Genomic DNA, 12375 nt, shown 5'->3' on the forward strand with positions numbered 1-12375 from the left:
GAACCTCTGAAATCCATCCCTTATATCTTATACTTAACATAGATAGGACTGAAGATTTTACTGTATCACTCATTATGTTTTACAGCTATGTCCTGCACTTGTAAAACGTTGATATTCTATGCTTTGGATTCTTAGCCATTACCACAAAACAGCCGTTAGCCCAATAAACAAGGAATTAAAACAAAGTGCCAGGCTTAATTCACCATGTTACAACAGTTTTACATTTGTGTGACTCCAGTGAAGTGTCATCCATTGTAACCAAAGGAGCCACCATAAAACGTATGTAATCAAGTGCTGAAACTTGCTCTCAAACTAATAATTTTAGTTAACGTAAACAAACAATGCAAATGAGGCTTTCAAGAATTCTGTTCTTTGTAAAGGTTTGGAAAAATAGCTGTTCTTTTAAATTCTTCTGGTCTTTCCTGGTGTACATTATCGGTCATGGAAAAATTTAAGAGCTAAAGAGAGACAAAACACACTCTAGTTGTTCTTGTTTAGAACAACAGTCTGTGTTTAATATAATCTTAAAGTCACTATTCCTTGACAAAACTACATCAAAATTGAGTTAAGGTTGAAAATAAATATCATTTGGGTAAAATACATTACAGCGATGTTGTAATTATCCTCCAAACCAAGCACTACAAATCCAGTAAATTCAGAGTTACAGGTAAACTTAAAAGAAATCCAAGTAGTTCAGATATGAAAATGAACAGTTAGGGAATTTAAACAACCTTAACTCTGCCCCCATCTTTTTTTTTTTAAATTAAAAATGTACATGAACACTAAAACAATAAACTCAAAGAGATTACCACCAATTCTAATAGTATAATACATCAATATTAAATCTTTTATTTTAACTTTTATGGTCGGATTCACCGGTACCCTCTGGCTGATTTATGCCACTCTGGAACAGTGCAAAGCAACCAGGGGTTTACACCCAAGTCTTCCCCTGCCTCCTGACCTATTCTTCAAAATCCCTCTCTGTTATCTGTTCCATTACTGAGATTATTGTGCATGTGTGCGCGGGGGGAGGGTGAGGGGGGGAGAGACAGGGAAGGTGTGCTAAATTTATTAATTAATTTTTTTTCTAAAAGGGATAATTAACAGACTGACTTACAGATTCATTGGTATACTTTCAGAAAATTCATTTTATATTCAAAGTGAGTGCTGTAATTTTTGGGAGGAGATGCTGTATTTTCCATATAATAAAGAGGTTGACTCCCTACTTTAAGTGCAAAAAATCAACCAACTCAACCTTAGGTACAACTAATGTTCTCATAATTTAGCACTTACGAGTTAAATTTAGTGCAATGACTTTTGCTATATCTATTTTCAACATGTTAAATCAAATGATCTCTACTGCTATATCTAAGTACATAATGACCATTTACAGCGAACCCTGCAGTTTCTCTCTGCGGGTGTCTAATTGTTCACAAAGGGCACATGATTTATATGTATTTGTTAAAAAGGTATTTTTGGGCACCCTTGGTTTTAAAAAAGTGTCAAATTCCTTCTGCACAATCGGACAGATTAAATGACCCATTAAGCTTTATTTAGCTGAGGCACCACTATAAGTTAATTAGTTAAAGGCAAGATTTTCAGTCTAGGTCATAAATTGAGCCCAGTTTCCCACTGAGACCATTTAAGTTAATGAAGAGAATACAATAGAATGAGACAAGCTCATACAGTCTAGTAAAGGTCACTATTGCAGGAGCAGTGTATTTTGACACTTCCTTCGAACTGCCAGGTGTCACAGGTAGAAAATAGCATATGTGACTACCATTAAATGAGCCATACAATTCCTCTGGCATAAAACTGCAAATGAAAGCTGCTTTGTGTTTCTATCTTTTTTTCTGAATATATATCACAACAAGATTGCATAACGCTGATAAGGTAAAAAGGTTTTAAAAAAATTAAATGCAGTAGTGCTAGCTCTTAGAAAAAACATAAGAGCAAATACAAGAAACAAAACCAAAATGTGCCTGTTAAAATGAGAAAGCTCCCAGAAAGAAATACAAAAGTAGCCATGTGGAAATACTAAATAACTTCCCTTTACATGTGAAAGCAGACTGCTAACATTACACCACAATGTCAGTTTTCCAACTCATCATCTGCCCATGTGAGAAGATTAGCAGTGTTTTGAAAGTCAAACAGTAGTAATGTATTGTCACTATGAAGGAGTTTTACTGAAATTAGCAATTGCCCTACACAAACTAACCAGAAGGCTGCTAATCAATAAGGCCCCGATCCTGAAAATATTACACAAGTGCTTAATTTTAAGCATATTGTGTAGCCCCACAGACTACTTTTGAAATCAGTGACACTATTCAGATGTTTAAAAGTAAAGTACCTACATAAATGGCCTAAATAAGTCATTGAACATATAGCATTTCCAACAAAGAGCCTTCAAAATCCCTCCTAGATCAGCAGTTACAAGTGTGTGCTATGACTCAGTTATCTTGTCAGGTCTTTTTACAATATCCAATAAAGGAAATTATCAAGTTACATATAAACTTTACACTCAACAGATGAAATCCTGGTCCCATTGAAGTCAATGGCATACCTCTCTCTGACTCTGATAGAGTCAGGATTTCACCCTGTATCTCATTTGGTTTCCCAACATTGATTGACTATGACCATGTCTTCCAACATTTATGCTTCTTCCTTTAACTAGGCTTGTTCACATCTGTCCAATTTAGATAGTAAATTCTTCAGAAGGACCTGTTAAACTATATGATTCTGTAATGCACCTGAAAAAGCACCTATGTTAATGCATAATATATGAAAATAGTAACATGCTAATTAATTACTGTAGATTAAGTTATGTTGTATTTAAGTACATTTTACCAGCTTCTAGTACTAGGTACAGTAGAAAAAATAAATTAATTTGCACCTAAATAGATGTACTATACAAAAGCAACTACCATAAAGGTAATGTATATTGGGTAAAGTATAAGTGACTTCTTAACCTTCAAAAGCTTTAGTTCTCTCTCATATATGTATCTGATTAAGGAGAATGAAAGCAGTAAGTCATATTTTACTTCTGAGTTGCTGCAATGTGAAGTGAAGTTCTGATCATGCCCATCTTAAAAAGAGACAAAGCAGAAATAAATGGGGCCCAGAAACAGGCAATTAAAATTATTAAGATGATTAGATAATGATACATGGGAAGGCTTCTGCATAAGAAGAGATTGAAAAGTTTAGGATGGTCTAAAGAAGAGAGGAATAAAAGGGACATGGATATGGGATGTGGGGGGGTGGGGAAGGAATAGAGAAATTCCTATTTAACATCTCTCATACTACAGAACAAAGGGAATAATCAGTGATTCTGAAAAGCCAAAATGTAAAACTTATAACAGGAAATATTTTTTAACATGTAACAATTAAATTGAACTCATGGTAGCAAAGTATCAATGAGACCAAGAGTTTAGCAAGAGTCAAAGAAAGAGTGGATAATGAGAATATCTAAAGTTATGTTAAGACTGAATAAAAAATAGTGACATATACCCTCATGGTTCAGGGCAGAAGACAACCACTGACTATTTGAGGTTAGGAAGAAACATCCCCCACAGGCATAACTATCTAGTACACAGATTCTTGTATCTTTCCCGAGGTACCTGGTATTGGCCACAGTTGGACAGGATATCTGACTAGATTTAACCATGGTCTGATCCAGCATGACAATCCTTAATTTTCTAGAATACTTTGCAATCAATGCATCTCTCCTGCTGCACTGAAGATCCATAGAAAGCAAAGGAACTACCTTTCCAGTGAGTTATGTAGTATGTACACATTGTAAGATAAGATTTTTCTGTCTATTATAAAAGAAATAAACCATACATTTTTAGAAAGCTTTTTTTAAAAACCCAGTCTTAAGACATTCATTCTTTCCCTACTACTCATCTGACTTAATCTTCTGCTAAATTTTTGTTCTAACAATATTTTCAGTTTTAAAAGGTAATTAATTATTTTCATTTACTGTCTCACCTTGCAATACCCTGCATTACTAGTTCTCTTAATTGACATGATTTACTTTTATATTTGAGAGTTCTATTGTTCAGTATATAAAATTTTCATGCTGATCCCAGACTAATTTTACCACTAAGACTTAAAATTTAATAGTAATTTTTTCCCTAGAACATCTAATGCACTGTGAATGAAAGGTTATTTTAAATACATTATTCTTGTTTACCTACAACGTTCCCATTTTAACATGGCTTCTGCAAAAAAAGCATCATTTATTATGTAAATATTTACTCAAAATAATTGGTATTTTAAGTAAACCAGACTCAAAAAGACAAACTTTGGAGTAGCTTTAACAGCAACATTAAATCTGCCATACAATCACTTTTATAATATTGTGATCTTTGTATACAGTTTAAAGTTTGATGGGAACTAAATCTGTAACTGGACTTAAAAGCTACAGTTATCAGCACTCCTGAACTTGTAACACACAAGCTGAAACAAGGAAGAGCATTTTTCTCAATAGGCTATAAAAAGCAATAGTATGTAAGTTGAAACAAAATGACCTGTAAGTTTTTAACTACTTGTGAAAAATATACAAAATGCAATACTTCAAAACAATAGGCAAAATCTCCTTACAATATACACACACAAATATTTGTAATAGTAGCCAGATAGCACAGGTTTGTTCCAAAACCCATTAAACATAAATGGAAGAACTGACTTTAATGGTCTTTGGATCATAACCTATAGGCAACATTTAAAAGGGTAATAAAAAAAAGCACACCAAGGTTGTATTTATCTTCTGGAGATATAAAAATATAGGATTCAATCCTGAAAATACCTCTATGGGTGAGCTTAACTTTAATTCTCTGAATAACTGCATTGAAGCCAATGGGCCTACTCATGCTTAAAGTTGAATACATATGTTAGTGTTTATAGAACTGACAGCTTTAAAACATAATGAAAAGAATGTTATGAAAATGTTTGAGAAAAATATCTATGACAGTTTTTACTGTTTGGCTTGTCTGATGCTCTTGTGAAATACAGCAGAATTGTGCTAGTACATGAGAAACCTAAAGTGCAACAGGCTAAACATTTACACTGATTAACCTAGTTCCAATGTTGAGGATTATGTAAAAGTAAACTAACATTATAAATGGAGAAAAGTAATATAGGTCCTGATCCCATACCTACTGAAGACAAAGTGAGCTTTATCATTAACTTCAATGGGTCCAGCATCAGAACCTCTGATTTTCAACTTTAACCAAGTTTTAATAATGAAAGATATTATAAACAGATAAGTTAGTCTTTCACAGCTAGTTGTTTAGCTGACAATATTCCTTTAAAATATACCTAACATTCTAATAAATAACTGAGAAAACAGAAAAATCAATGTTTCTAATATTTAATTCTGTAGAAGACAAACTCATCTTTTCAGTAACTATTCCAAAATAATTACAATGTGGAACAGCTGTGTTGCTCTAACTGATTTAACACAGGTTTGCATATTTCTAAGTTGTTGAACCATCTTACATAACCTGTGACATATATATTGATGCATAACACCCAACGCATTACCACAAATAATTACAAACTTCTAACTATGGTTCCTCAGAGGAAACAGATGCCTTACTCATACAATTAAGGCTATGTAAGACTTCTTTATTCATTAAGCACCTTTTCCACACAGTTTACCAGTAAACCTCAAGCCAGAGCAGTGATGCATTTAAATCCAGTAATTATTATCCAAGGCAATGGACTAGCTGCAACAATAAAACAAGCGTACTAATTCAGCTGCTGCTATGATCTTCAGATCTCACATCCTGTCCTAATGCAATTAGTCTACAAAGAGCTAATTACCCTAATCAAGCAATCACAGTTTCACTGACATCTTACTTCCTCTATCAGCTATAAACACCAGTGGGCTAAGATAGAACCTAATTAGTTTGGTGTATCATTGTTTACAATGCAGTTTGAATTGATTAGGTTTACTACATACCAAAAATACTAAGAGCTTTTCATTTTACTACCAGTTACTGTATATGTTTTTAAACAAAACTATTTACTCCAGAATAGTTTAATATTAGGGCTATCAATTAATCAGTTAATTCACACGATTAACTCAAAAAAAAAATGAATTGCAATTAAAAAAATGAATCGCAATTATTTGCACTGTTAAACAATAGAATACCAATTGAAATGTATTAAATATTTTTGGATGTTTTCTACATTTTCAAATATATTGATTTCAATTACAACACAGAATACAAAGTGTACAGTGCTCACTTTATATTTTTGAGAACAAGCGTTCGCAGGGGACTTTTGTAGCCAGAGTTGCAAGGTATTTACGTGTCAGGTATGCTAAACATTTGTATGCTCCTTCATTCTTCGGCCACCATTCCAGAGGACATGCTGATGATGCTCGTTAAAAAAATTAAAACGTTAATTATATTTCTGACTGAACTCCTTGGGGGAGAATTGTATCTCTCCTGTTCTGTTTTACATGCATTCTGCGATATATTTCATGACATAGCAGTCTCAGATGATGACTCAGCACGTTTGTTTTAAGAACACTTTCACAGCAGATTTGACAAAACGCAAAGAAGGTACCAATCTGAGATTTCTAAAAATAGCTACAGCACTCGACCCAAGGTTTAAGAATCTGAAGTGCCATCCAAAATCTGAGAGGGACGAGGTATGGAGCATGCTTTCAGAAGACTTAAAAGAGCAACACTCATATACGTAAACTACAGAACCTGAACCACCAAAAAAGAAAATCAACCTTCTGCTGGTGGCATCTGACTCAGATGATGAAAATGAACATGCGTCGGTCCGCTCTTCTTTGGATCATTATCGAGCAGAACCCGTCATCAGCATAGATGCATGTCCTCTGGAATGGTGGTTGCAGTATGAAGGGACATATGAATCTTTAGCGCATCTGGCACATAAATATCTTGCGGCGCTGGCTACAACAATGCCATGTGAATGCCTGTTCTCACTTTCAGGTGACACTGCAAACGGGAAGCTGGCAGCATTATCTACTGAAAATTGTAACCAAACTTGTTTGTCTGAGCGGTTGGCTGAACAAGAAGTAGGACTGAGTGGACTTGCAGGCTCTAAAATTTTACATTGTTTTATTTTTGAATGCAGGTTTTTTTTGTGAATAATTCTATATTTGTAAGTTCAACTTTCATGATAAAGAGATTGCACTATAGTACTTGTAGTAGGTGAACTGAAAAATACTATTTCTTTTGTTTTTTTTACGGTGCAAATACTTATAATCAAAAATAAATATAAAGTGAGCACTGTAGACTTTGTATTGTCTTGTAATTGAAATCAATATATTTGAAAATGTAGAAAACATCCAAAAATAATATAAATAAATGGTATTCTATTATTGTTTAACAGTGCTATTAATCGCGCGAGTAATCGTGATTAACTTTTTTAATCGCTTGACAGCCCTATTTAATATTTATTACTGATGTGTCATTTAAATTAAATAATCTGATACAAATATAATCAGGATCTTTATTTTGAATACAGGAAACTAAGTATCATCATAGCTACTGTATTTTTCAATCTTTTTAAAGGGACACTACAAAATTAATAAGTCCAAATTTTCACCTACATTTAAAATTTCAATCCACACACCCCTCCAACACACACACACACACCCCTGATCATGAGTACTCTATCCGTTTCAGACACCTACGACTGAACAGGTGAAATACTAACTTCACTGGGCAACGCATTAACAATAAATGAGGGGTGCACACTTATGTATGCAGTGGTCCTTTCCAGAATGAGCAGAAAGCACACTCAACAGGCGCAGTACAAAAGAAGTTTTCTCCCTAAAGTGCACGAAAAGCAGGATTCTTATACATTTCAATATCATGATTGAGCACAACACTAAAAAGTCGACAGACAAGCAGAAGAACATCATTATAGGCATGCATGACACTACAAACCAGAGCCAAACTAGTTTTAGGCCTACTAGAGTTATAGGTCTATATTACTGGTACTTGCCTGACTTTTGGCACCATCATTCGGTGTTGCACCATTAGTGTGTGGCAGATTGATGCCATCAGCGTGAAGACTTCTTCACTAGCTGAATCTCTCCAGACCATATTCAGTAGAGTGTTTGTCTGCTGTTTTGTATCCAGTTTCTTTAGACACTCCTCAGTTATATACTGTACTGATATTCTCCCATCACCCTGTAAATATACCAAAAAACAATCTGTTTTGAAGACTTCTAAGCTTTTAACACTATGGAGCCTACCGTTTCTTTAAACAAAGCTTCAGAATTTTACTATAAACAACACAATTCACTCTCCCACAAAATAAATGTATTAAAAATCATTTCACAGGCCACAGCAAAAGATTTTGGCGGTGGTTTAAACCCCCAAGGCAGGCAGGTACTTGTGTCAGTACAATATGCGCCAGATCCAATGCCTGCTGAAGGCACTAGAAAGACCACCTTTGACTTCAATGGGCTTTGGAGCAGACCTGTATATGCCTACTTTCCATGTCCATGCATATGGCCAGATCCTTATCTGGTGTCAAATATTACAGCTCCACAAATATCACTGAGCTATGATGATTTAGCCCATGGATGGGAGCCCTCAAATCTTTCATTGCCTCTCTAGCCAGGTGCATACATCAATCAGGGCTTGCTCAAATGTATCTGGATACCTAACGCATGTGCATATATATATACACACACACACACACACACACACACACACACACGTAGAGTGCTCCGGGGAGGGCAGGGGGAGAAAGGGAGATGTGACAGAGTGCTATTAAGCAGTAAAGTCTCCTCAGGGCAAGTTTTGCCTACTCTGTTTTAAGTCAGGTACAATGGGGTATTTATCAATTATTGTAAATTGTCTCTGAACAGACCTTTAGATTCCATTTTTACCAAATCAGCATTCAGGTACCACAAATTTCCATGGAACATTTAGTTAAAGACCTGCCAGCATTTACATTATCAAAACCTAAAAATTGTTAAGACATGAAAATGTACTCCATGCAGTAAGTTGGCACACAGTGTCTAAACCCAAACCAACATTATTATTTTTTTTAATTGACAAGATGACCAGTTTATTTTTATGTTTTTAAATGCACTTGATTCATTTAAAGACATTGACTAATAATAATATATAATAATTAATGGAGATATCCCATCTCCTAGAACTGGAAGGGACCTTGAAAGATCATCGAGTCCAGCCTCCTGCCTTCACTAGCAGGACCAAGTACTGATTTTGCCCCAGATCCCCAAGTGGCCCCCTCAAGGATTGAACTCACAACCCTGGGTTTAGCAGGCCAATGCTCAAACCACTGAGCTATCCCTCCCCCCCTTTTTTTAAGCAGTCATGACTTTTCTTGATAGGTTTTCTTAACATTATAGAGAAAGGTGCTGTTTACACTGCAATCTCTATTGACTATTTACTAACTATATAGAGCAGTAGTTCTCAAACTTTTGTACTGGTGACCCCTTTCACATAGCAAACCTCTGAGTGTGACCTTATAAATTAAAAGCACTTTTTAATATATTTAATACCATTATAAATGTTGGATGCAAAGCAGGGGTTAGGGTGGAGGCTGACAGCTCGCAACCCCCCATGTAATAACCTTGCGATCCCCTGATATAGAGCAATAGGTGTGCAAGGTGCTTTGCAATGTGAAATAATATGAGGAATTTGCAATCTAATAATACAGATAACAAAATGAGTCAATTCAACATTAGCAAGGGATGATGATTAGCAAACTGACAAAGCAAAGAAAGCTGGGAAGCACAGTGCATAGGATGCATATTGTTTTTATTCTGCATGCCGCACTCACAGGAACTTTAGGATGTGATAATAGGAGTTACGTTGTGTTAACTATTATTACTTTTATTTATGATAAGGTGAAGGACTAGAAACCAGAGCACGACTGAAGGTTAGCAGCAGAATGCTAGCCAACAGAAATGAATACTGAGGAGGAATGTAAAGGAGACCTATGGCTGGCCAGGAGAAAAAAAGTCTATTTCAGGCAAAGCAAAGTAGCATTGAAGGGGCATGGACAAGGCTAATAGGAGGAGAAAAATAGAGCTAGCACAGTATGCAGGGGAGGGAAGAAAGGAAGCTGTGAGAGCGCAAATACACGCAAGGGTACAGTTAAGACGACCTCTTAAGGGAGGACAAGAACTCTGATCTGGCAGAGGAGCTAGAGAGCCTGTGCAGAGACTGAGGAAAAAAAGTGACAAAGTCATAACACCTGGAGAGAAAGATTTTTTTTCAGGTGTGTTTTGGACAGACTGAAAGGGAGCAAGGGGGTAAATCATGTGAAGGAAGGAGACTAAAGCAGTCAAAGCAAGAGATGATTATAGGCTGAGACTGACTGTGGCGATATTGAACAAGAAGTACCACCATGATCTGGTGACAACCTGGATTGGGTGGGATGAAGAGGAGGTTGGAGGGAAAGCATTACAACAAAATTGTGAATGACAACTAGATTAACTGAGTTGTGAACCACAAAGGAAAAGGAAAATAAGTGGAATGGTGTATGGCAGTGCAGTAAACAGGTATGTGACCCTGCACCCATCTCTCTGCTGCACAGGGATACAGGCCTGCAAAGAGCCACACATGGCTGGACTCTTTGGCACACAAGTGGAATTGCACAGGATCCACAAATCCTGTATCAGACTCCACACAATGAAACTACACTAGTTCTCAGAGGGCTGTCCACAGCCACAAGTAGGGGGGCAGGATTTGTCCCCAAGAGTAAACTGTCTCCACTTCTCTCAGTGTGTTGTCAACACAGAAGTTTCTTCATGTATTCTTGTCCTACAAAAATTATCAATTTCAAAGTTATAACTGTGTAATGGTTTATTTTAAACAACGAAGATGGCCATAATTATTGTGAAGTTATTTAAATCTAGTGAAACCTCAAAAGCTATTTTGTCTTCACACAAGCACAACTTCCCCGGAAAATAATGGATTAAAATTAGGGGGGAAATGAATTGGGGGGGAGGAGCAGCATATACTTAAAAATGTTGATAGCTCATAGCAATATTCATATAATATAATAAATTAGGGCTGTCGACTAATCGCAGTTAACTCACACGATTAACAAAAATATTAATCGCGATACAAAAATTAATCGCGATTAATCGCAGTTTTAATCGCACGGTTAAACAGAATACCAATTGAAATTTATTAAATATTTTTTTCACCTCATACCAGTACTGTAATGCAGTCTCTTTATCATGAACGTGCAACTTACATATGTAGATGTTTTGTTATGTAACTGGACTCAAAAACAAAACAATGCAAAACTTTAGAGCCTTCTAACCCCTCTCAGTCCTACTTCTTGTTCAGCCAATCGCTAAGACAAACAAGTTTGCTTACTTTTACGGGAGATAATGCTGCCCGCTTCCTATTTACAATGTCACCAGAAAGTGAGAACAGGTATTTGCATGGCACTTTTGTAGCCGGCATTGCAAGGTATTTACATGCCAGATATGCTAAATGTTCGTATGTCCCTTCATGCTTTGGCCACCATTCCAGAGGACATGCTTCCATGTTAATGACGCTCTTTAAAAAAATAATGCGTTATTTAAATTTGTGACTGAACTCCTTGGGGGAGAATAGTATCAGAGGGGTAGCCGTGTTAGTCTGGATCTGTAAAAAGCGACAAAGAGTTCTGTGGCACCTTACAGACATGCGTCTCACAAAGTGGGTATTTACCCACGAAAGCTTATGCTCCAATACGTCTGTTAGTCTATAAGGTGCCACAGAACTCTTTGTCGCTTTTGGGGGGAGAATAGTATGTCTCCTGCTCTGTTTTACCCACATTCTGCCATATATTTCATGTTATAGCAGTCTCGGATGATGAACGAGCACGTTGTTCGTTTTAAGAGAACTTTCACAGCAGATTTGACAAAACACAAAGAAGGTACTGATGTGAGATTTCTAAAGATAGCTACAGCACTCGACCCAACGTTTAGGAATCTGAAGTGCCTTCCAAAATCTGAGAAGGACAAGGTGTGAAGCATGCTTTCAGAAGTCTTAAAAGAGGAACACTGCAATGCAGAAACTACAGAACCCAACCACCCAAAAAAGAAAATCAACCTTCTGCTGGTGGCATCTGACTCAGATGATGAAAATGAACATGTGTCGGTCCACACTGCTTTGGATTGTTATTGAGCAGAACACATCATCACCATGGATGCATGTCCTCTGGAATGGTGGTTGAAGCATAAAGGGACTATAATCTTTAGCACATCTGGCACATACAGATATATCTTGCAACACTGGCTACAAACAGTGACATGCGAACACCTGTTCTCATTTTCAGGTGACATTGTAAACAAGAAAAGGGCAGATTATCTCCTGCAAATGTAACCAAACTTGTTTGTCTGAA

The 12375-nt window shown here is 36.3% G+C and overlaps 1 protein-coding gene across 1 annotated transcript in view; it reads right to left on the reverse strand.

Annotated features, from left to right (window-relative positions):
- The window catches only part of UBE3C (ubiquitin protein ligase E3C), a 172185-nt gene that overhangs the window by 115439 nt on the left and 44371 nt on the right, over positions 1-12375 (reverse strand). Inside the window, exon 10 of the mRNA XM_065398772.1 lies at positions 7993-8180. Coding sequence (XP_065254844.1) covers positions 7993-8180 — 188 coding nt within the window. The remainder of the gene's footprint in view (positions 1-7992; positions 8181-12375) is intronic.

Source organism: Emys orbicularis, chromosome 2 (genome assembly GCF_028017835.1).
Source record: "Emys orbicularis isolate rEmyOrb1 chromosome 2, rEmyOrb1.hap1, whole genome shotgun sequence".
In the NCBI taxonomy this organism is placed as follows: Eukaryota; Metazoa; Chordata; order Testudines; family Emydidae; genus Emys; species Emys orbicularis.